A 25,593-nucleotide genomic window follows, 5' to 3' on the forward strand; every position below is an offset into this window, starting at 1 on the left:
GATGAGGGGAGGAGGAAGAAGAGGGTGGCTGGCAGCTAAGCGATGAGGAGGAGGTGCTAGTGTCAAACAGAATGCACAGTGCAATGCACACACACACTCAGTAGCACGGAGTGGCAGGGAATAGGGAGAGACTGAGAGTGCTGGGAGGAGGAGGAGGAGGCAGACAGGCACGGGTGAGGGACTGAGGAGGAGAGGGAGAAGGACAGACAGACCAGGACAAGCCAGACATTGGCACAGTGACAGGGCAGGGGGTGTAGGTGCAGGTTGGGCTGAGCAGGGACACAAACCAGACAGACAGGCAGTGGGCTCAGTGCTGACACAGAAGACATGGAAGGAGCCTCATTTGGTGCTGGCCGGGCAGGTGGAGGATTCGAGCCAGTGGAATTCCTGAAGCAGCCCCAGACCATCCTGAGAATCATATCCTGGGTAAGTCTCCTCCGCTGTCACATATTGTCCTTGTACGTCAGACCACCGATCATCACAAGGGCAGAGCATGTATCATGGGCAGGGTCTACAAGCACGTAAGCCAGTGCAACATACACCAGCCATTTATCATTATATTTCCAAAATAATTGTCTAATTGCACTGGTGGAACTGCCCCCTGTTGAACTCACCCTTGGCATTAGCCATGCAACCATATGCCCTTGTCTCTGATGGGGTTGGAGAATGGAGATGTCATGGTGCTGGGGGGGCAGTTCCCAAACCCACCGTGTGTGACTATGTGTGACTATGTGTGTGAATATTACATATATATATATATATATATACATGCAGTATCTGAGCTGATGGAGATATATACCGGTCTCCGAATGGCTGCTGTGTATTCCAATGTGTTATCCATTCCATCTCTGGCCCCATTTCCCTGCTTTACCTATGGTCTACCTGCTATTTCAGCCTGGACATGGGCCATAACAAGATTATATATGAGGCCAGAGGCTACAGCCCTGGATGAAATCATTAATAGACTGCAAAGGGCCCCCCCATTTATGGGTTTATTCCTTGGCTTTCCCGCTGTAATGGGATTGGAGGGGACAGGGTGCAATGTTTATATGCAGAGGTGGTCCCTGTGAGTGCAGAAGATCAAGCAGCGCTATGGGTGCCGTCACACTATACGGGGATTATATTGTTTTACCCACAGCCTTTGTGTCTGTTTCCTCTCTTTTTTTTTTTTTTAAGGCTGCTGAGCCAATGCCAGGGCAGGGAGGGGGGGCTATTACTACCGGCAGGCTGGGGGCCGCAATTATGTGTTTTATATGCATGCATATCATTTGCAGCTGCTCAGCTGGGGAGAGATATGTGCTCTGCTAATGGTGCATTTTGCTCTGCAGTTGAGTGCAAACCCATTAATTGTATTTATTCTCTTTACATATTCACCACTAGTACGGTTATTTCCCCTTTAATTTGGCCAGTCAATAATGTGTATTGCAGGAATCACCAATAAAGGCCAAGGGGTATTGGTGAATATTCAATATCATAACATGTGCGTCCTGCTATGGGGATTCCGGCCAATGCTATGAATGAATCTGTTTTTAAAACCTGACTCATGAAAGCTTTGTAGGCCCAGAATAGATGTGAAGTACCGACGTCAGGTGTGAGACTTGGCTTCCGGTATAAATAGAGATATTTGTGGCACCTGAAATGGTATTGTGGATAAATATATATTATATATAGTATTATTATATATATTATTATATATTTGTAAATGTAATTGCTATTGAAAGCAATAGCTGTTTATATTCTTTTGCACGGATGGTTCTGACTCCCGAAACAATGTACAATGATGTCTCCTACACTGTTTCAAGAGTCAGAACCAGAGAAGAGAAAGGGACAGACAGACATTGGGTCCAATAGCAATCACGTTTACAGATTTACTTTACTTTAAAACCGGGAAAAGCTGTAATGAATGTGTATTGGAAAATTATATTTACTTTTGGGGTGGAGTTCCCCTTTAATTACATAGTCAGTATGTGCTAAAGGTGTGTGGGGTTCATATGCGCCAACAGGGGGATGGCGATGAGGGGCACGGTGGCTCACACATAGTCGATGGCATTTGAGAGATCCAGGGAAATGTTATCATTGAGCCACTACAAAGACTGTGTTTAAAGGGGAAATAATGCGCCACACCTTACATACATGGGATGCATACATGATCTGTCACATTCCAATCTGAGTTGGCAAGAGCGGTGTATAGAAAATATTCTATATATATTCTAATAGAAGTCATTACATCAGTCCCTGACCCGGGAGAGCTTACCGTCTAAATTGCCATATTATATATCCATATATATTGTAAGCAATGTATGTATGTATGTATATCTTTATTTATAAAGTGCTACTTATGTACGCAGCGCTGTACAGTAGAATACATTAATACAAACAGGGGGTTATTACGATAATAGATAAATACAAAGTATAACAATAAATACAAGATACAGTTGCAATAAGTTAAGAGTCAAAGACACAAGAGAATGGAGGTCCCTGCCCCGTAGAGCTTACAATCTAGATAATTCTAGTTAGATTTTAAATGAATTCAGATGTCTGCACCTACAGTGGGATCATGAAAGAATTGCTATGGTGTGGCGGCATGGCAGCTCTATCATAGGATCCACTCCTACTGCTGACTGTGACTGCAGTTGGACCAGTTACCCCTAGCGGCAATCAAACATGAAGGCCGGGGAAGCAGCACTTGGTCTAATAGCGGCCTGACGTAGTCCTATTTGGTCACCCTAGTATGAGTCAGGCTGGAAATTCTAGGCATTGGAGAGGTAGCCTGGTTTGGCTTATCTAATCGTTTGGCACCTAGGCCAATGGTTGGGCCGCATTGGAAGAGGCAGGTCCATCGACAAAGAGGAATGAGTTTTCTAACCTGCCTAATAGATCTGTTTACTGGCCAATAAACTCTCTCCAGACCAAGCTGACAGCTTTTATTGGCCCGTATATGACCAAGTTAATTTATCCGGTCTTACAAAAGCTGCAGCCTGATAGGGTTTTTTGTCTGGCTACCTGTTCTAGAACTCTTATTTGGATTTTTTTTGGACCAGATATCAGACAAGACCTTTTCAAGGGCCGATAATCTGCCAGTCTTGTAGATTGTAAGCTCTTTTGGGCAGGGCTCTCTTCACCTCTTGTATCGTTATTGATTGCTTTATATGTTACTCCAATGTATGAAACCCACTTATTGTACAGCGCTGCGGGATATGTTGGCGCTTTATAAATAAATGTTAATAATAATAATTAGTATAATAAAATGTATATATAGTCTTTTGGGTGTTACCAGCCCTTTTAACAGAATCCTTACGCAGGGCCGAGGCTTGCAGTGCCCTTCCACATGAGTAGATCCGGCTCACAAGCTAATAGATGCTGTCACCAGCCTTTGCCATCTATGCAGTCTGTAGGCTGACGGCACCGGGGGTGTATTTGCCCACAGAGAAGCGCTACAATCCACCATCACTTGTATAGGAATGTGTGGCAGCATTGGTAGTGACGTCAGCACCAGAGCCGCCATGCATTCCCTATTCCAGTAAATGGGAGGTGGCATTGGTGGATTCGGTGGATTGGTGGAGAATGCGCCCCATGTTCTGTAGCCCTTAGTGCTTTGTTTGAAGGTTAAGTGATCTGTGGGTCCAGATTCTCATGCCAACTGCTTGTGACTGAGACCCCTTACCCCTGTTTGGCCCCCATAGAGCATAATTTTAATGCAGAATAAAACCAAATCCATTGTGGCCTGCAGATTTATCTCTCATAAGGAAAGAGGCTTCTTTTAATTAGAATGAGCCTCACTGAGTATCCTTCCGCTGCTTCTCAGTTCCTTCTCTATATGCGTTCCCTATAATACAATTAAATACAGTGTATCCGCAGCTCTAGTCTTAAAGGCCCAGGAGGCTGCACCTCTTATCTACGGCTCACTTGTTACAAGATGGAGCAATATAAATTCAGTTGAATGGTTTTCATGTGAGTCCCAGTTTCCAGGAAAGTGAAACCACAATTACAGTACAAGCTGCTGGTGGGGGAATCTGCACTATTTGGGCTCATACCCAGGATACGGATCCCCTAATCTGCTTAACGTTACATAAACCACAATGCTTTATGGCTTAGTGGTGCAAACTGCCTATATGCCTGGCACTGCATGTTCCGCAAAACTAAAAGCTGCCCCTGCTCTCCTATTGGGAGGCTATTGTGGACCACAGCTGGGCATTGTAAACGTAGTATTTAGCTGGTAAATTTCTAATACCAGACTCAGCCTTAGTTAATCTTGCCAGCTGGCAACCTTATTTGGGTGCCACGATTTCTGAGCCCAGCCCTGGCCTTAGGCATAGGGTTTCATATTGTAGTAAACTCCTATTACCTAGAAAATCCCTGGCCTGGCATTTAGCTGTTTTTGGCCAAGCCACTGCAATAATACTTTCCAAAAGCACCTGTCTCCTGGAGGAAATCTTCATTAATACTGCCCTTTGCCCTTATGTGCGGTGTCACTGGGACTGAATACCTGCCCAGAATCCAGGCATTGGGTCAGCCAATCAGTTTGGAGAATAATGTCACAGTGCTCCCAGAACTGGGGAGCTGAGGCTGAAGCCTCTAGATACTGGAAATAGCTCAGTCATTTGTTTCTGCTGAAATGCGGAAGGTTCTGTGTTGTAAGCAGCTCCGCATAAAAGAGCAGTCTGTGTGCTAAGGCTTGTTTCCATGTAATGCTCAGGCAACTAGGAAACAGACGCCCACACGCCTGGCACACACTCGCCGCACCGCTCCACAAAATCTGGATGTTGGTCGCAACTTTTTTGTATTGACAGCTTGAGCTGGGCAAGAAATGGATGTGCCCTTTATCCTGGCATGTCAGAGGGGAATTTGTGTTCCCAGGGGCGCTTCTGGCCCTCCTTCTGCATAAAGTGGCAACCAGTGCCACCCCCTCCCCATGTTTAATTCTCCTGTGTTTGGATCGGGGGCGAGGGCATTGGGTCGCTAGTGCTAGTGCTAAATTAACCCCTCTTCACTAAATTGCATGGTTACAGTTACCAGGGTGGTTTTTATACTGCCCCTGGCAAGCGCCACTTACATAGTTACATAGTTACATAGTTACATAGGGTTGAAAAAAGACCTGTGTCCATCAAGTTCAACCCATCCAAGTAAACCCAGCACACCTAACCCACACCTACCAATCTATACACTCACATACATAAACTATAAATACAACCACTAGTACTAACTGTAGATATTAGTATCACAATAGCCTTGGATATTCTGATTGATCAAGAACTCATCCAGACCCCTCTTAAAGGCATTAACAGAATCTGCCATTACCACATCACTAGGAAGGGCATTCCCCAACCTCACTGCCCTCACCGTGAAAAACCACCTACGCTGCTTCAAATGGAAGCTCCGTTCCTCTAATCTAAAGGGGTGACCTCTGGTGCGCTGATTGTTTTTATGGGAAAAAAGAACACCCCCCAACTGCCTATAATCCCCTCTAATGTACTTGTACAGAGTAATCATGTCCCCTCGCAAGCGCCTCTTTTCCAGAGAAAACAACCCCAACCTCGACAGTCTAACCTCATAGTTTAAATCTTCCATCCCCTTTACCAGTTTAGTTGCAGTCTCTGCACTTTCTCCAGCTCATTAATATCCTTCTTAAGGACTGGAGCCCAAAACTGCACTGCATACTCAAGGTGAGGCCTTACCAGGGACCTATAAAGGGGCAAAATTATGTTCTCATCCCTTGAGTCAATGCCCTTTTTTATACAAGACAGCACTTTATTTGCTGTAGTAGCCACTTGGGCCAAGGTTCACAAATGTGGCACTGGGAAATCTTTGGAACCTGCGATTCTTAGTGGCTTGGGGGGGGTTTAATTGCCAGAAATCACTTTCCATTTTCTACTATGGCATTAGCCTGAATGTTCGAGTGACTGTTGTTTGGAAATGTGCCAGTTAGGGCACACCAGCTACCATATTCCTAAGAGGCTATTATTTGTGAATGGGGGATACCAGCACTTCACACCTTTTTACATCCAGGTTTTAAATTGCTCTCTGTGCCCGCATTGTCTTCCTTTTAAACCAAAATAACTACATGCCAAAGAAAGGGGTGTAAGAGAATGCCAGCTCCATGCCCATGTGGTGCTTATATTGATTTAGACACACAATGTGTAGAATTATAAATGACAACTTGGAGACCTTCCTCGCACACCCTGGCACTCCAAGGTGAGGAGCTTGTTGCACAATGCTGGAGGGATCGGCTTAATAAAGGGGTTGTTTTGCTCCGAAACGTTGCACTTCCACAATAAAATTTGCAAGGGCTTGCCCTGCTTGTAATTGCTCTGAGTGCCATTTCTTTCTATATTTTAGAATTATAAATGAGCCCAGTGTTTTGCATCCGTTTTGTGCTCAGCATGGGCACCAGTCTGTATCGTTATGGGGTTTTGGGTATTATCCGTATGCTGGAACTGGGGAACAGTCCCGATAATGCAATTCTTTATCACAGCATATTGCCATGTGTTCCCACTGTGTGTGCCAATTATCTGTGTCACGGTGCCTTGGGGCAGATAAACACTTTAGGTCCCCACGGAATCTGTGACATATCTATTGCCTCCACAATGTTCTGCTTCCTTGGAGAGAACAGAGCGTAAACAGAGTATTGCTTCCATCTTTTGCCCACATTAGCAGCCGTGCCAAAGCGCCAGTGCTTTCTAGTTTCTGGATCTAGTCATTTCATGTGCATGGCACAGGTGGCTGCCATGTGTAAATATGCCACAATGCACCAGTCACCTAAACCCCAGCATTGCTATGACGGGCACTTGAGCACAGGCCCCTATTTGATTACAGAAATACTCCCACTTATCAATATAAATGGGGGTGGGGGCATCTTTTGCACTTTGTTCCCTGACACCCCAAACTCTGTAAGGCGTAAGGCTTTCTTCAGAAACTGCTACCCATAACCATTGATGGACAATACAGAAGCATTAGAAGCTTTTAGCTTTTGCTATAGATATAGTTATATTTTCTCCAATGAAAAGCCTACTTAGCACGAGCTTGACTTCTTCTGATGAAAGGCCCCAAACAGCCATTATCAGGAACTCAAATTATGTAATAAAAGGGGCAATGTCTGGCCAAGTCTAGTAAACCATAGAAACCAATCAAAAGCTAGCATTTACTAAAGTTTAAAATGGAAACACGGATCATGTGACCAGGGAACTGGGGTGGTGTGCCCCAGAGAATAGGCATTTGGTGCTATGGGAGACAATAAGGTTATACAGAGCCTCCCAAGCTTGTCCGGGCAGTGAATATGATAGCTGCAGGGGTTATTTTGTTGGCAACATTTGCTTCATTTGTAAAAGTTAATTGCAACCTGGATCAAACGTCACACCCGCGAGTAAATCCCATCTCTAATATTTCTCATGGAAACTAATTGGGGACCAGTCATTGGGCTGCAAATACAACTTCCAGCTCTTGTGTCTGGAATAGGGCTCAGGTCACATTGCTACTAAATTGCTGCTGTTAGCTGAATTTAATTTATATATATAAATCCCCAATCTATTTTTTTCTGCTTAGATAACCAGGGAAATTCCAGTCTGGCAGGGCTGTGAAATGTTAAAGCTCCAATAAATTCAAAAATGAAACCAGAAACAAATTCTTTGCTGGTTAATATTCAACCTTTTGCCTGCAGCATGGGACTGATTATTTTATTATATTTATTGAGACAATTGGAGCTCCCCTAAAATTCATTTTACTGGTTGGGCCGATTGAGTCCCTTCTCCAAAGGGTCCCACGGGGCACTTTATCTTAATCTTGTCCAGGTGGGTGGTTGCACGGAGATTTTAAACAGAAGGCCACCCCCAACCGACACCATTCCCCACACGGTGTAGGGGTGTGACCCAAGATCACATAAACCCAGCCCCCAAAGCCAAGCCAAAGAACTTTGGCACTCAAGGCAATGGTGCCAATCTGCACTCCCTATGCAGGTGAATCCACATGGAACAATTAGGACAAGTAAAAGCAACAGTGCCCCGGGAAAAACCTTTCACTTGGATCCCCCAAAGAATCCATTCACTAAGCTTTTTCAGGGCCATGCTACCATCTTGCCATATTCCCAGGCACCCCTTGGGCTCCCACATAAGTAGTAGAGTAAAGCTTTTTGATATTACTCTACTGGGCATAAAAATGTTTGGAAAAAGTAAGTAAAATGGCATTGTGGTGCCAAAGAAGTCTAAAGAGCACCGGCCTGAGGGAAAAAAACATTGTGATTGGCTAAAACAGATATAAGCCCTATGTTCCATAGGTTATAGCCTCTGCTGCCTACCCCTTGTGGTGGCCCTATTTTCCCCTAGTGCCCACTGGGGCCAGGGTTTATTGTTAGATATTGGCAGCACAAAAACCCATTTACCCTCACTGTAAATGCTGGGAGTAATGGTGGCCATGCATGGGCCGATGTCCTATGTTCTCTGACTGGTAGGGACACACAATATGGCCGCCTTTCTACTGTTATATTCACACAAATGACTGGAGCAGCAGGTAGTGACAGGAGCTGTGACATTGGCCACCATAGCCAATCAGCAGTTGATATAATGTCCCCAGAATAGCTGATATCCGTAATACACGGAATTCATATTATTTGTGCATGTATGGCCACCATAGAAGTATCTCTAGTCCTAATAGGAGTCAAGTTTCTTGGCCCTTAGGACACGATCCAAAGAAGCTTTTGTGTAGATCAGTCGTAAATCTTATTATAAATGTGTTCCTAAAATCTGCAGTGTTGCAATACTAATACTACTTTAATACTTCCTTCTATAGTTTTCCCACTAAGCCACACAGATTCCCACAGGGGCCACAGGGGCTTTCACACAATTACTGTACATTTTGTTTTATAGGAATCTCTTTGTCCATTATTACAGCTATGGCACAAATGCGAGGGGGAAAATAGAAGTGGGGGAACCAATAGAAGTGACTGTGGGGGGGGCAATAGTAATGAGGGCCCAAATGGTGAGGTCGTGTTAATGTGCAATTGCAGTATTTATAAAAAAAAAACATACATATTGGGGGGGGAGTTGTATTTTGCTGGGCAGCCCAGCAGTTACATCAGTAGCAGTTACATCTACAAATGACATTGAACTCATACTGACAGGCTGCCTAGAATCACATATCATTTCCTTATTCAAAAGAAAAACAGATTTTTATATCTGCTCTAACACTGTCCAATCAAAAGCCTTTAACGGGAGTGATGCTTCTTGTTGCTAGGCAGAGGTGAGTAAGCACAGCACAGGCTGATAAAACAACTGGCCAACAGAAAGTAAAAAGTGGAACAAATGTATTTCTTGTTTATATAAACTCTTAACTGTTTCATTGCCCTTGCAATTAGGGTCACATTTTTCGTACAATGGACAACGGGACTTTCTCAGAGGCTTTTGTCTCTCACAGTCGGTTCCTTTTCTCATCACACACACAGCCTGGGCCTTGATCAAGGGAAGACGGGACTGCTGTAGGGAAGGTTCCCAAACCATTATATTGTATTGAGAGCCGCCAGTATTTCTGACGATGGCCCTAGAGAAAATGGGATGGCCAGGTCCAGACTGAGAATCAAAATAGACCCCGGCATTTCAAGTACACAGAGGCCCAAACAGCCCCCCCAGCCCAATACATAGTGACTGTCTATGGCATCTTACAGCAGCCCCTCTGGCATTTGCCTGTACCCACAGATTGTCAGTCCGGGCCCCTGGGCAGGGCCATATCTACCATACAGGTATGTGAAAAAGAGAATCTAGTCCCTCCAACTTGTGTGACCTAACAAGGCTGCAATTCCCATACATGCACTTTCTGGTTCCTTTGTAATTATGAGTGCCTGCCGTGCATCATTAACCTTATTTTTATAGCGCCAATGCAACAATCAGTTCTTGCCCCAGTGGAGCTTGCACTCTATCCCCCAGGCTGGCACCAAGTTTGCCCAGGAGCGGGAACCCATAGCAACCAATAAGATGTTTGCTTTTAAACAGGTGACCAGTAACCGCTATCTGTTGCTATGGGTTACTGTTTCTGGACAAACGTGCCTTTTATTACATAGCTCCTTTTACCTGTATGTTTTTGTGTAGAAGCCCATGCAAGCCCAGGGAGATATACATACACTTTATAGACACTCAGGAGTCGGCGCTGCACCATGATGACCACTGCGTCCCTGTTGATGCCCATTAAACACAAGTGGCTTAGGGCCCGGGTGTAAGGGCTGCCTTATTGTTAGACAGAAATGTAATAAAGTTTGATTTCTTCCTCGTAAGTCCCATTTAGTACGTTATACGCACACTCTGGGCACTTACGGTACTTATGGTGCTGCAGGATTTACTGAGAATTCAATTAACTGCCCCCACTTTGCTTATCAGACAGATGACTGAAACGCCAGTTTTTAGCATCTCCCAGAATGACTCAGCTCGGCGCGGCACATTCATAAAATGCATCAGCCTCCTGCTAAATTTAACAAATTAACCACACTAAGCCCCCCCCCCCTTACAGCATATACAGTCATCTACACCATTTCCCAATGACCAATGGAAAATTCCAGGCGGCAGTGAGCGGCCAGTTACCAGGGGCTCTAAAAGTCCGCCTCTGGTCACTTTAAGAACCAAATTTTCATTTTTAAAATAGGGCTGACAGGGCTCTCTGCAGTAGCAATGTGGCCCCCTCTGGCCCCGCTCCAACGCTAAAGTTGTAAGCGTGAATGCCGCAGCCCCAGGATCAGGCCAATGAGCACAGGTATAGGACAGGTATAGAATCTATAAACCTTATAAACCAGTACACTACTGATAAGATACAAATTGATAAGAAATCCATTGCTGTTTGATAGAATAAATGCCTTTTATGTTTGTGGAGTAGAACCCAACTGTAGCAGGCAAACCCAATTATCAGACAGGATTTTAATGATTATATATATTTCCCTCCATAGCTGATGTATATTGAGGGCAACCATTTTTCTCTGGGTGTTAGATATACAGGTATGGGACCCATTATCCAGAATGCTCAGGACCTGGGGTTTTCCAGATAAGGGATCTTGTCATACTTGGGATCGCCATACCCTTAGCCATAGCCTTAAGTCTGCTAAAATATGATATACTGTATATACTCGAGTATAAGCCTAGTTTTTCAGCACCCAAAATGTGCTGAAAAAGTCACCCTCGGCTTATACTCGAGTCGGGTGCCATGGGTCTCTCCAGACTAGCACCCTCTGTCCTTTGTGTGCAAATTAGGCCGCCCGCAACCAGACCCTCCAGTGCCCTGTCCTGCTCCCAAATTCTTCTTCATCTACCATCCTCACCTGTCCCATTCTGCAACAGACATTGCACTTTATATTCTTTATAAACTATATATAGTTTTGAAGGATTTTAACTCTTTGTATTTTAGCTGGGTTGCTGATTAAGCTAAGGGGGTAGTACTCTTAAAGTATCATTGTTGAGACCATATTGTTTTTGTTGACCCTCTTCTCCACTTTCAGGACTAGTTTACTGTTTTTCTTTGAAATAAATATTTAAAAAACATATATATACCTCACTGATGCCTCATTTAATGTTATTTTATTGGTATTTATTTTGATTATTGAAACTTATCAGTAGCTGCTGCATTTCCCACCCTAGACTTATACTCAAGTCATTAAGTTTTTCCAGTTTACTTAGGTAAAATTAGGTACCTCGGCTTATATTCGGATCGGCTTATACTCGAGTATATACGGTAAGCATTCTTTAAACCCAATAGGCTTGTTTTGTCCCCCAATAATGGGGAATTATTTCTTAGTTGGGATCAAGTACAGGTACTGTTTTATTATTACAGAGAAAAGGGAATCATTTAACCATTAAATAAACCCAATAGGGCTGTTCTGCCCCCAATAAGGGGTAATTATATCTTAGTTGGGATCAAGTACAGGTACTGTTTTATTATTACAGAGAAAAGGGAATCATTTAACCATTAAATAAACCCAATAGGGCTGTTCTGCCCCCAATAAGGGGAAATTATATCTTAGTTGGGATCAAGTACAGGTACTGTTTTATTATTACAGAGAAAAGGGAATCATTTAACCATTAAATAAACCCAATAGGGCTGTTCTGCCCCAATAAGGGGTAATTATATCTTAGTTGGGATCAAGTACAGGTACTGTTTTATTATTACAGAGAAAAGGGAATCATTTAACCATTAAATAAACCCAATAGGACTGTTCTGCCCCCAATAAGGGGTAATTATATCTTAGTTGGGATCAAGTACAGGTACTGTTTTATTATTACAGAGAAAAGGGAATCATTTAACCATGAAATAAACCCAATTGGGCTGTTCTGCCCCCAATAAGGGGTAATTATATCTTAGTTGGGATCAAGTACAGGTACTGTTTTGTTATTACAGAGAAAATGAAAATCTGGGAGATTTTTGAAGATTTGAATTATTTAATACAAATGGAGTCTACAACTGTCATGCCCCTTCCCTTTCCTCATTTGTCCCATTCCTGCTCCTGTTTTGCCCCTGACCCTACCCCCTGCCATGGCCTCTCTCTCTATATATAAAAGAAGATAGTGTATATATAAATGCCTGTGGTGGAAATAATATGGCTCACTAGGGCCTGGGGACCTGGGGAACCTCTGATGCTCTGAGAGGCCAGTCCAACCCTGAAGGAATGCTATATTTACTGAAGCAAACACATCTTCAGATCTAATAGTCTTTCATATTGTGATAGAAGAGCAAATATCAGATCAGCTTATGGACGGTGCACTTTCCACTTACTGAACACAGAGCAGGATCTCAGGATTCATTAGTAACTGACAGTTAAATATAAAGCCTAATCTTCCCCCACTGTCCCAGCACACAAACCTGGCATTTTATGGGAGAGGCCTCTGTGCCGGAATATTCAGAATAACCCTGCACACAATATGGGTTGGATGCAGATATTTGGGACAGACATGAAAGAATGTCTCTGGATTGGTTTCCAGGGCAGAAGAGCTTAATTATTGTTGTTCCATTTTTCATGCTATTTAAACACATTTTCTTTCAGCCTTACATGCTTTGTATCAGTGAGCCTGTGCTTTTGCACTATGTATTTAGGGCAATTACCTCCCAACATTAGAATAGAAAAAGAATGACACTTGGGGCACAGCCCTAATTTACCCCATTCAGGCCCTGGCATTTCCAGTACACAGAGGCCCAAACAGCCCCCCCTCCAGCCCAATAAATAGTGACTGTCTATGGCATCTTACAGCAGCCCCTCTGGCATTTGCCAGAACCCACAGATTCCCAGTCTGAGCGTGACATCCATGCCCAGAACATATCAATCCATTTTATGATAAGCTCCCACTCAATTTCATGGCTGACTGTACCCAGTGTAATAGATACAACGGCTACAGTGAAATTATGGAAGTCACAAAAATCTTAGGGGATTTTTATAAGATTCCAAATTAACGATGTGGGTCACAGGCTGGCCCAGCGGCTACAGATAAAGTGATTGCAGCTGCTTCCTTGCTATGCTAAGGTTAAATGCCTGAGGTGCCCAAACCACCCTCCAGTAGCCTACTATGTAGTGACTGTCTATGGCATCTTACAGCAGCCCCTCTGGCATTTGCCAGAACCCACAGATTGCCAGTCCGGGCCTGGGTGTTCCCATAGCACTCTTGGATGCAAGGGAACCCTGTATTTTATGGTTGCTATAACTGGGTGGTGAGTAAAGGGATCTCTAGCTACCCATGCCTCCCGAGCCCACTCTATATAAATTCACTGCTCTCGAAAGCAGGCAACAGGCCCAGATTAGTGTGCAGGCCACAAAGGCCCAGGCCTAGGGCAGCAAAGATCTGGGGGCGACATGTTGCCCATTAGCCACATCTGCACTGGGAACTGGATGGGAGATTTTGACAAATATTTGAATCTCCTACCTGCCCAGTCCCCACTGTGGCCAATCAGGGAGGTGCTCCAAGGGGGGATGCAAGCGTGCAGGAGGTGCGAGTGTTTAATCTCACTATTGGGGTCACAGCCCCTGAGAGCCACAGAAAAGTAGCACCTTAAGGGCCACAGCTTTGATCTTCCTGAAAAGGAACCATGGAAGGATTATTATTATTATTAACATTTATTTATAAAGCGCCAACATATTCCGCAGCGCTGTACAATAAGTGGGTTTCATACATTGGACATACAGAGTAACATATAAAGCAATCAATAACCGATACAAGAGGTGAAGAGGGCCCTGCCCAAAAGAGCTTACAATCTACAAACTATGAAATCATTCTCACCAGCTATTGGTCGCTACGTAGCGGTTGCTGCCATTTATTCTCACTGTTGCTATAAGCGGCTATTTGTCTTTCTGTGCAGCCACATTTCCAACAGATTAGTCCCTTTCAGAAGCTGAGGGGGTGTTTCCACGTGGCCACAGCGGGGAGAGCTGAGACTGTGCAGTACATTGATGGGGTCTAAGCGGACGCAAACAGTTGCTATGGTTATTGAGGGTAAATAGCACCTGGTGCTCGCTCTCCTGCTGCATGATGGAGAAAAATAAATGGGATTTTGGTACAATGCTGCCTCTGGATTTATTAACTCATTCCCTCTCAGTGTATAACATACATCAGGGGTTAGGTAATAAAAGGCACTAAGTTTACCCAGAAGCAATAACCTATAGCAGCCAATCAGCAGGTAGCATTTACTGGTTGCCTGTTTGAAAGCATTTTATTAGTTGCTATGGGTTACTGCTCCTGGGCAAACTTAATGCCTTTTATTACATATGGGGGATAGAATTATGATGTATGTTCCAAGAAATCAAACCCAGGAAGATTTCTTTCCCCCACCCTTGCAGGAAAAGCCTATTAATCTGCCCCCTCTGCAACTTTGATTTCCAGGTGTTCTCCATTGTGGTTTTCGGTTCGTTAGTGAACGAGGGATCAATTAACGTCGACAGCCCCGAGCTTTATTGCGTTTATAACCAAAACGACGATGCCTGTAACTACGCCATCACCATCGGAGTCGTCGCTTTCTTCGCCTCCATCTGCTTCTTCGTCGTGGATATCTACTTCCCACAGATCAGCAGCGTGAAGGATCGGAAGAAAGCCGTGATGATCGATATTGGCTTCTCAGGTTAGTGGCCTCTATCTGGGAGATACAGTATGTATGTATGTATGTATATCTTTATTTATAAAGCGCTACTTATGTACGCAGCGCTGTACAGTAAAATACATTAATACAAACAGGGGGTTATTGAGATAAATACAAAGTATTACAATAAACACAAATAAATACAAGATACAGTTGCAATAAGATGTCAAAGACACAAGAGGATGGAGGTCCCTGCCCCGTAGAGCTTACAATCTATATACAGTAGAACCCTGATTTTATGTTTCCCGGGGGCACCGTCCAAAGGGTGTAAGCTCCAGGGCACGGCGACCTACACACAGGCCTGGAAGCTGCTTTGAATCTAAAGGCCCCCATACACGGGCCGATTTTTTACTGTCAAACGACCGATTCCCGAATGATCCGATACTATCGTTAAGTTATTGTATAGTTAATGGTGTGCGAACAATCGTCGGCCCACTAATCGACCCGACATTATCGTCCCCAAAATCGATCGGGCAGGTTTAAAAATTTTAGTCGTTTAACGATAAAATCTGCCAGTTGGTGTGAGTGTCAGACATTTGTCTTCGAACGATTGTTCTCTGCGCATGTCATGATTGCCAGCAGCGGAAGTCAACGAACATAAATAAATAAATACCGCTTCCGCCACGACATTGGATCGTACGTAGATGTACGATCGTACGTATTTTACGATAATGATACGATGAAATCTTTGCAAATTATCGTTGGATGGCATATCGTATGGAAACCCGATCGCCATACGATCGTTTGTCGATATAATCATTCATCGCACAACGAGTGAAATCGCCTCGTGTATGGGGACCTTTAGTCAAGACATGCCGGTATAGGAGCTCTGGGGTTTGTAATTTGAGGTTAGTTCTCCTTTAAAGCTTGGCCTCCCCAGTGGAATATACCGTTGTGGGGCACATTTCGTTAGAATTGGTCCCAGGCAGACTCCTTCCTGACCTGTTTACTGCTTTTAAAATTCCCACTTGGCAATAAAATCTCATAAGACTAAGCAGTCAAACCTGAAGGGCAGGCAGCAGCGGGGGGAGGAAGATAGCAAAATACATTCCAGGTCTAGCCATTGGCAGAACACAGGTGATACTGAGACATATAGAATGCCATTACAATGCCAAGGGAAGACACCTATGAGAAATGAATACCACGACTCGTCACTAAAGATATTTTATATGTTTTTTTATGCTTCTACCATATCTAGGTCATGGGCTCATTTACCATTTTATTGTATTGAGTTTGGCGGGTAGGGTAGGCAGGTGCGTTTATAACTGGGCACAGGTAAAGGCTGCACTCATATGGCCTGGCTGATAATCAGTCCCTTCCCTCCACAGATGGCTTGCGTGATTGTGTGCGAAATGTGGCTGAGCTGTGCATGCATGTGCGTGTTTCTGTGTTCTCCATTGTTGCCTTGTGTTGTATATATATGTCTGGGGTGTCGTACTATGTGATTTGTACCGTTACAAATGGGAAGAATCTTTCCTTGCTCCTACTGAAATATGGAACTTCCTTTCTCGCTGCTTCTCCTTCCTATTTGGTACCTTCCTGTACAAGGAAAAGATCACAAGATATATTCCCTATATACCCCAGCTTCCAAACGAAAATGTGTTAAAGAGCCCCACACAACACAGAACCCCCAATTATATAAATAATTAAATACCATATTTATAGGCTGAAATCCAGCTGCAAAACAGTTCTTCTCTTTCTGCATCATTTGAAAAGCTGGCAGGGGAGGAGGGACTAAAACACTGATGTTGCAAATTGTAACTTCTTCACAGTTTACAGACAGCATGCAGGAACTACATAACCCACAATGCATTGCACTGTGATGCTCCTTTCCTTACTGACATCACGTGTGCAACAGGGAATTGTGGGATTGGGAGGATGCAGGCTGAAGGCAGACTGAGGACAGTCGACTACTGTTATATTTAATTTGAGTCACAAAGTAGCCAGCCAGATCAGCAGGGGAACAGGGGGTGGGGCTTAGGGAACTGTTACAAACCATAACCAAAACCATGTAAAGGCTGCATACTTTTTAATTGATGTATGTTGCAAAGTTGCTTGAAATGATGTTTACTTTTCAAAAAGTTTAAGCTGTTTGGGTGGAGTTCCCCTTTAGGGCCACACAGCCCATACATGCCCCAAAGGCCGCTGATGACGTAACGTGTGTTTGGCCCTTGCAGCGATATGGAGCTTCCTGTGGTTTGTGTCGTTCTGTTTCCTGGCTGACCAATGGCGAAAGACGTCTTACGATGTGCCCCAAGGAGCCGACGCGGCCAGGGCTGGAATTGTTTTCTCCTTCTTCTCTGTCTTCTCCTGGGTGAGTGTCCTGCTGATTTGCTGATTTGGGTGGCACTGTATATTGTATCTCCAGTAGGCTTGATTTACATCAATTCATGCACCCAACTCAGGATTCCAACTGGGGGCTAAAACTCAGATCCAGGTACAGTCTATGGATAACTTTCCAGCCTGAAGCTTCCAAATTAACGCACACAGTGGAACATTATTTAACTCACATTCTCATACACACTGTATAGAACTGGCCCACTGGTATGGGCAGCTAGTCAGAGCCATCTTCTGGTAGAAGTCAGAATTGCAGCAGCTGTGATGTGTTTCTTAGCAGAGGATTCCAATCACTCATGTATTATAAGGGATAATGTACCCCCTACTGTAAATGATAAGGATATTAGCAGTCACTGAGGGGTTCTGTGCCCATATAAAGGCACAAGGCTGCAGGCTGAGTTATACAGGGAACTCTGAGTATCACTCATGTATTATAAGGGATAATGTACCCCCTACTGTAAATGATAAGGATATTAGCAGTCACTGAGGGGTTCTGTGCCCATATAAAGGCACAAGGCTGCAGGCTGAGTTATACAGGGAACTCTGAGTATCACTCATGTATTATAAGGGATAATGTACCCCCTACTGTAAATGATAAGGATATTAGAAGTCACTGAGGGGATCTTTACTTTTTACAATAGGCCCACTGGGTTTTTTCCCACTGTCCCTTCAGTTATGTTTGACCATGGCCAGAACAGGACTTTCTTTATAACTGTACTGCTCATGTGCCCAGCTTTATTTGCCAGAGGGGATAGCAAGATGGCAGCACTTAAGTAGAGTCCAAGTGTTTTATTTAAGAATAGAAGAATAGAAGTGATTAGAGTCACTGTGGGTGCCTGATATTTGGGGGGTTAGTTCCCCTTTAAGAGGGTTACCTTGCCAGAGTAGAATGTGTGAAGTCATTGGCATATTTTCACCCCAATGTTTTCCAATGGGTGCCACAATATATAGTATGTAGTGCAAAGCCTCACGCCTTTTGTGAGTGCCTCGCCATTTTACCTCTGCTTATTCCCCTTTTCCTTCTAAACCCTATCGATACCATATTGATATCTATTTCCTAAATTGCCTTTTAAACTTGTAACCCTTTTCCCCCCAACACAGTGCGCATCGGCGGTGAAAGCGATGCAGAGATACCGCCTAGGAACCGACATGTCCCTTTTTGCCGGGGACCAGTTTGGCTCTGCGCCCAACGCCGGATACCCAGGGTACCCCACGGGTAGCGGGATCGAGAGCACCACGGATACCTATCAGAGCCCCCCTTTTACTGAGAACATGGACTCAAGCACAAAGGGCTACCAAGTGCCGTCGTACTGAGGCCGAGGAGGAGCCGGGGATGTTTGGACGCAGAGGGAGCAGCTGTGCTGATGCAGAGAATCGGCTGAAAACTCAAGTGTTCTACTTTCTAGATGTGATTTCCAGTGCTGGGTGATTTGTTCTATTAGCTAGATGTACAGTCCTCTCTGCTGTACAGTGGTCTCGATTGCTTGTATGTGATATCTCCAAAGGGGTTGAAAAATACAGTGTTCCCTCTAAGGATTAGAGCTGGCAGAAGCCCTTTGCTGCCATACTGGTTGGCAAATGGATTCTGTATGCAGATACCTCTTATAAATCAATATTTTTTAAGCCAGGAAGGAATACATTGTTTCCCTGAAAATCCCCCGCCCTATAGGTGCCCACCCATTATTTTTATTTTGAAAGGGCCACTATACCCTTAGGTGTTCCTGCTGGATTGCACTTAGTACAGGGAGGTGCCGATACCATTGGGCTACAAGATCACAAGGCAGTTTTCCCTGCTATTAAGATTGCCATGAATGGTCCTGTTTGGCTTATCCCACCCCAATTATGTCACACCGTGTCCTGGATTTTAAGAACATATCCCTCACTGGTATCTTGTAATATAATTATAACACAACAGGAGGGCTATGGAAGGTGATCAGGAAGCCAGCCTTAAAAACAATGGATGCTTAGTGAACAATAAAACTGCCAGCTGAGCCAGTGCCACCTTCATCCAAGCTATTGGGGCAATACAGCAAAAGTAAACTACTTATACCTTAAAGGACAAGTACAAACTAAAGGTATAGTGGTCCTACAATGTTCATGCTTCCCACATATTCAGAATCATGACTTGGGGATTTACTGGTCTTCCATTACCATCAGTCTGTATCATCTGGAATCCCCATCCCAGTAGTGTCTATCCTTTATATGTTCCAATCTCCAAGCAGTATAATACATATGCCGGAGGAACCAGGTTCCGACTGCTGCAATAAATCTATACAATAGCGGCAAAGTCCATGAATGATAATATTTGTTCATCCTTCAACCTTCACCCTATACCCTTCATGGCTATAATAAAGCCCTATACTAAACAAAACTAGGTGGATAGACCTTCCGTGCCAAGGTAATGGCGGCCATTGCATTCCCTTTATGACAGATAATATAACCAGTATGTCAGTGTGATCTATTCGCCACCAATTGGGTCCTGCAGCAAGTCAGGCACCCACCGATTGCAATAGGATTTCAAACAGCAGGTTTGGCCAGTCAGCAAGTTGGGTTGCAATAAAACTTCTTTTATGCCTTTCTTTACTTTCTATCTTCCTTCAACCTCATTTGACATCACTCCCAGCTTACAGTTTGGTTTGATTGTGGCCAACAGGTAGCAAGTTGGGTTGCGGGCAAAGTGGTTGTGGTTTGGATTGGGTTGCAGGTCGAAGAGGGTGAAAATGCAGGTTGTGGGTCAGCTGCAGGTCTGCCCAATACCCGGCAGTTGTAGTAGGCTTTACAGAAGCGGGTATGGGTGAAGGTTGGCGGGTCAGCAGGTTGGGACGCAAGAAAACTTTTTTTACACCTTTCTTTTCCATCTGCCTCCATTTGACATCACTCCCAGTTTACAGTGATGTCACTTCCAGTGTTTGATAGCATCACTCTTGGTTTAATTGTGGACAATTGGTCCAAAGTAATTGTGGGTCGGATAGGGTAGCAGGTCAAAGTAGGTAACAATGCAGGTTGTGGGTCGGGGGGGGTCTTCGCAATACCTGGCAGTTGTAGTAGGCTTTACAGAAGAGGGTATGGGTGAAGGTCAGCAGGTTGGATCACAATAAAACCTTTTTTTACACCTTTTTTTTCATCTTCCTCCAAACCTCAGGTGACATCACTTTCAATTTATAGTGATGTCACATCCAGTATATGATGACATCACTGCTGGTTTAACTGTGGCCAGCAGGTAACAAGTTGGGTTGCAATAAAACTTTTATACCTTTCTTTACTTTCTATCTTCCTTCAACCTCATTTGACATAACTCCCAGTTTACAGTGATGTCACTTCCAGTATATGATGGCATCACTCCTGGCCAACAGGTAGCAAGTTGGGTTGCGGGCAAAGTGGTTGTGGGTTGCGGGTCCAAGAGGGTGAAAATGCAGGTTGTGGGTCAGCTGCAGATCTACCCAATACCCAGCGGTTGTAGTAGGCTTTACAGAAGCGGGTATGGGTGAAGGTTGGCGGGTCAGCAGGTTGGGATGCAATAAAACTTTTTTTAAACATTTTTTTCCATCTTCCTCCAACCTCATTTGACATCACTCCCAGTTTACAGTGATGTCACTTTCAGTATTCGATGACATCAATCTTGGTTTAATTGTGGACAATTGGTCCAAAGTGAATGTGGGTCGGATAGGGTAGCAGGTCCAATTGGGTTGGGTGGGGTCTATCCAATATCTGGCAGTTGTAGTAGGCTTTACAGAAGAGGGTATGGGTGAAGGTCAGCAGGTTGGATCACAATAAAATCTTTTTTTACACCTTCCTTTTCCATCTTCCTCCAAATCTCATGACATCACTTCCAGTTTATAGTGATGTCACATCCAGTATATGATGACATCATTGCTGGTTTAACTGTGGCCAGCAGGTAATAAGTCAGGTTGGGTGGGATGGGGTAGCAGGTCCTAGAGGGTAAAAGTGCAGCTTGTGGGTTGGGTGCGGGTCTCCCCAAGGGATCACACAGATCTTTACTATAACCCTGCCCTTTGTATTGGGAATAACCAAAAACTCCCAGCCATCTGAATGCTTCCTACTCCCAGGCAGACGTTTGTAAATATGTAGCAGCCTCCTGCGATTGCTTGCCCTTTATCCTCTGATAAACCGAAAAGCAATATCTGTTTGCCTTAGAGGGAACACTGTACCTTTCAACAGCGCAGAATTCCTTCGGCCCTCCGGCCGCTATATTATGACTAATGTTCTGTTCAGTTGATGTGCCTGTCAGATAATGTGTGTTCTGTGCACCGTATCTCTTTTTTACAGCTAACTGTGTAATTGTGAGGAGGCAGGTAACGTGGCTTCAGGGTTGGTGGCCTGCTCAGCGTGTTACGTGGCACAGTCTGAATGTAAAGCGCCTCTATTGTGTGTTCAGTGTGAAACGGGCCCACATTTACTAACCTGTGCATAAATATCATGAGATATATGAAGGCTGGACTGTCTAACAGTTAGGGCTTTGGGGGGGGGGAAGGCGGATGTCTCATAGTAACCGCTAGCCAGCCGTCGATGATGGAGAGCTGTTGATTTATAATATAAATATGCTTCTCTGTGCCAAAAACATTGATAATAGGTATAGAAATAAATATATAGAAGGTCAGGAGGCTTCATTAATGCCAATCCTTGCTTGAGGGACTTTGCAGGAAGTACTACTGTACTATCCACCATCTGATGGAAGTACTACTGTACTGTTCAGATACTTAAGACTCTGATGGGTGTACTACTAGACTGTTCAGATGCTTAAGACTCTGATGGTAGTGCTACTGTACTGTTCAGATGCTTAAGACTCTGATGGGAGTGCGACTGTACTGCTCAGATGCTTGAGACTCTGATGGAAGTACTACTGTACTGTTCAGATACTTAAGACTCTGATGGGTGTACTACTAGACTGTTCAGATGCTTAAGACTCTGATAGTAGTGCTACTGTACTGTTCGGATGCTTAAGACTCTGATGGAAGGGCTACAGTACTGTTCAGATGCTTAAGACTCTGATGGAAGTACTACTGTACTGCTCAATTGCTTAAAACTCTGATGGGAGTGCTACTGTACTGCTCAAATGCTTAAGACTCTTATGGAAGTACTACTGTACTGTTCAGTTGCTTAAGACTCTGATGGGAGTGCTACTGTACTGTTCAGATGATAAAGACTCTGATGGGAGTACTACTGTACTATGACTGTACTGTTCAGAGGCTTAAGGCTCTGATGTTACTACTGTTCTGTGCAGATGCTTTGGACTCTTATGAGAGCACTTCAGTACCATGCAAGTGCTTAGGACCCCCATGGGAGTACTACTGTACTGTTCTGATGCTTAATATTCTGATTAAAGTACTACTGTACTGTGCAGATCCACTGGACTCTGATGGGAGCAGTACTGTACTCTGCAGATCCACTGGACTCTGAGGGGGGTAATACTGTACTGTGCAGATGTTTAGGACACGGATAGGAGTTGTACTATACCTACAGATGCTTAGGACTCTGATGGAAGTCATACTGTACTGTTCAGATGCTTAGGACTATGATGGGAGTGTCCCAGTACTTGGGAACCTTTGAGTCCCTTCATTACCACAGCATACTCTGCAACACTTGTGAATGAAAGTGACTTACACTACTACAACTCCAGAGGTCAGTAGTTTTCCATCAGTGGAGCCCCGCCCCCCCGAAAGCCAATTAGAAACCTACTGCCAGAGGTAGAGAAGACACTGCCAGAAAGGGCTTTCCACATTGCACCCAAAGTCACAACAGTATGTGTTCCTAAGCAGTTATGATGCTCAACCCCACGCACCACCATTGAGAAAGTGCTGATGTCGAAGTAGGTAACTAAGACGGGACTCTATGAAGAGAAGTGGTAGCTGTGACCAGGCCTGTATTTATCACTGAAGATATATAGACCATGCCATGTGGTCTAAGCTTGTTGACTGGCTAAACCAGAGCCATCAGAGTAGCAGACCTTTTATGCATGTCGTATATGGCACATTCCACTGGCATTTCAAAATATGTAAACCGTGTGGTATCAGAAGGGCATGGGATTTATAAAGAACACAGGTATTCATGAATGTTATCCCATAAGAGCACATATCTGCGTACAGGAGGCCTCCTGCATTCCACTATGCATTCCACTTATCATGGCACAGTAAATATGGGCCTGTCTATGGTCTTCTCAATGGACTGAACCAAATTCAGCCAACACCCAGAGAGTCTGTTTACACATAGCTGTCCAGGTCCCTCACATGTAAAGGCTGCTGTTGTGCCAAACCATCAAGTACTTAATCAAAGGGGTCCTCTAAACATTAACTGTAGAGCAAAACGTTGAACAAAGATTGCTGATTGGGTGAATATCCTCAGGTGATGTGTATGGTGTGCCATAGAATTGCCAATTCCTTTTCCCGATAGGTGCAAAATAACCAAAATGAGCTACTGAATGAGCCTCAGTGGTCAATCTTCAGCCTTCCAAAAAAGCACGCTGGAGATCCGCCCATCCTTGCTTTGGGGTAAGGGAGAGTTTCCAACTGGTGGGAGTGGCTTTGCCATTGAAATGACCCCCATTTGGAATGACTAGTATACTAAAATCTTGGCCTTATTGAGGCTGCGAGGAACAGAATGGGAAGAGCTCCATGGCACCTTGATCATGCTCCTCATAGATGCTCATATTGAACTGTGTTAGGCTCAGACTATATAATTGTAGTAGCCAATATGCTGCAGGCTGCCATATTGCTCTCTTAATGCCCAGGGAGGAGTAACAATAGTTAAGACTTGGCTGTAGATAGATAGCCCCACCATCTCTAGTGTTCTTCAAACATAGTTCCTCCTCTATGGTCGAACAGTGACCAAATCATCGCGGGAACGCTCGGAGACTTCACCTCCATTTTCAGCAAACGCGTGCAATTTCTGACGCAGAGTAGCCGGTGTGTCTGGGAACAAGTGAAATGTTTACAAATCTCTGTATATAATGTATTACCTGAAAGAACAATCTGTGATTGTGTATTTTTCAGTAGCGTCTTTGTGTCGACCTGTTTGTTGTTTTCTGTACATTCTAAAAGAGTTTAAAAAAAAAAAATGAAATAAAAGAAATGACATTGGGACGGAATGGGTCGTTCAGTGGCTTCCGTGTCTCACTCTTCTATTGGTTCATTCAGAGGGTTCTACTTTTTTTTTCTCCCGACGTTGGGTGTGTGAAATCATCATGTTGCAATCCTGCCTTCAAAGATGGAATACTGGATAACCAGCTGACTGTGGGGCCATTAAGCTAAAGGTGACCATACACAACAAACTTCAGCTGCCGGTTTGGGTCCTTTGGGCTCATTTGGCAGCTTATCTGGCTGAAAATCGGGCAGATGACAATTGGCAGGTTTCATTTTTCAGTCACATCAGGGACCGCAATTGCTCATTTGATGCAGTCCTTGCTCCAAAGCATTCTAATTGTAATTCGATCGTTTGGCCTCCTTAGGTGGAAATATTGGTGGCAAGATCTGCTCACTTGGTGCTCGCCAAATGAGTGGACCTTATGGCCACCTAAAGCTCGAGGCTGACACTCTATTGGGGTGGACAACATAGAGCCCACAGCCCTCGGACTGGCCAATCCTCTGGCAGGTACATACAACAGAGCATGTTACATGATCACACAACACCACAGGCGAATCTATCAGAGATACCAATAGCTGCTTAGGCTTGAAGATAAGCTACAGCAGGGTGGGCAAACTTTTTGGCTCAGGGGCCACATTGACTTGCCAACGGGCCGGGCCAGCGTCACAAATCACGGGGCCTCTCAGCTCCCCCCAGCATCCTCCAGCTCCACCCCCAGCATTCTCCAGCTCCACCCCCAGCATTCTCCAGCTCCACCCCCAGCATTCTCCAGCTCCACCCCCACGCGCACGCACGGGGCGCAACCAATCAGGGGCCATAATTCTTTTAAGGGGGCACAAGTCAGCGGGCTGGATTGAAAAGGCCAGCGGGCCGTAGTTTGCCCACCCCTGAGCTTGAGAAACAACACCGCTTGGCCAAAATTATCTGGAAACACATCGAAAATGACATGTCCTCACTAGAGAAACTGTGAGCCAGGCCTAATTCCTAAAATCAGTGCTAAACACTGATTTTTGAATGGGGCCACAGCATCTCTTAATTTTGTAGTTTCGACTACCTCCGCTTCAGCCTTTTCTTTTATAC

At 44.4% G+C, this 25,593-nt stretch overlaps 1 protein-coding gene across 1 annotated transcript; it reads left to right on the plus strand.

Annotated features, from left to right (window-relative positions):
* Positions 1 to 23: 23 nt before the first annotated feature.
* syngr3 (synaptogyrin 3) lies at positions 24 to 24,517 on the plus strand. The gene is made up of 4 exons (XM_002932443.5): positions 24 to 426; positions 14,826 to 15,060; positions 17,256 to 17,392; positions 18,517 to 24,517. The coding sequence occupies exons 1-4, from the start codon at positions 328 to 330 to the stop codon at positions 18,727 to 18,729; spliced, it is 684 nt and encodes a 227-aa protein (XP_002932489.1). The 5' UTR covers positions 24 to 327; the 3' UTR covers positions 18,730 to 24,517.
* Positions 24,518 to 25,593: the final 1,076 nt, after the last annotated feature.

This window comes from Xenopus tropicalis, chromosome 9, assembly GCF_000004195.4.
Source record: "Xenopus tropicalis strain Nigerian chromosome 9, UCB_Xtro_10.0, whole genome shotgun sequence".
NCBI classification, from domain to species: domain Eukaryota; kingdom Metazoa; phylum Chordata; class Amphibia; order Anura; family Pipidae; genus Xenopus; species Xenopus tropicalis.

What these genes read in the sequence shown, in the direction of transcription:
- syngr3 (XM_002932443.5), top strand. Translation starts at nt 328, where the DNA reads ATGGAAGGAGCCTCATTTGGTGCTGGCCGGGCAGGTGGAGGATTCGAG. An exon ending in TCCTGAGAATCATATCCTGG is followed by an intron (nt 427 to 14,825) that starts GTAAGTCTCCTC and finishes TTTGATTTCCAG; the next exon opens with GTGTTCTCCATTGTGGTTTT. An exon ending in GATCGATATTGGCTTCTCAG is followed by an intron (nt 15,061 to 17,255) that starts GTTAGTGGCCTC and finishes TGGCCCTTGCAG; the next exon opens with CGATATGGAGCTTCCTGTGG.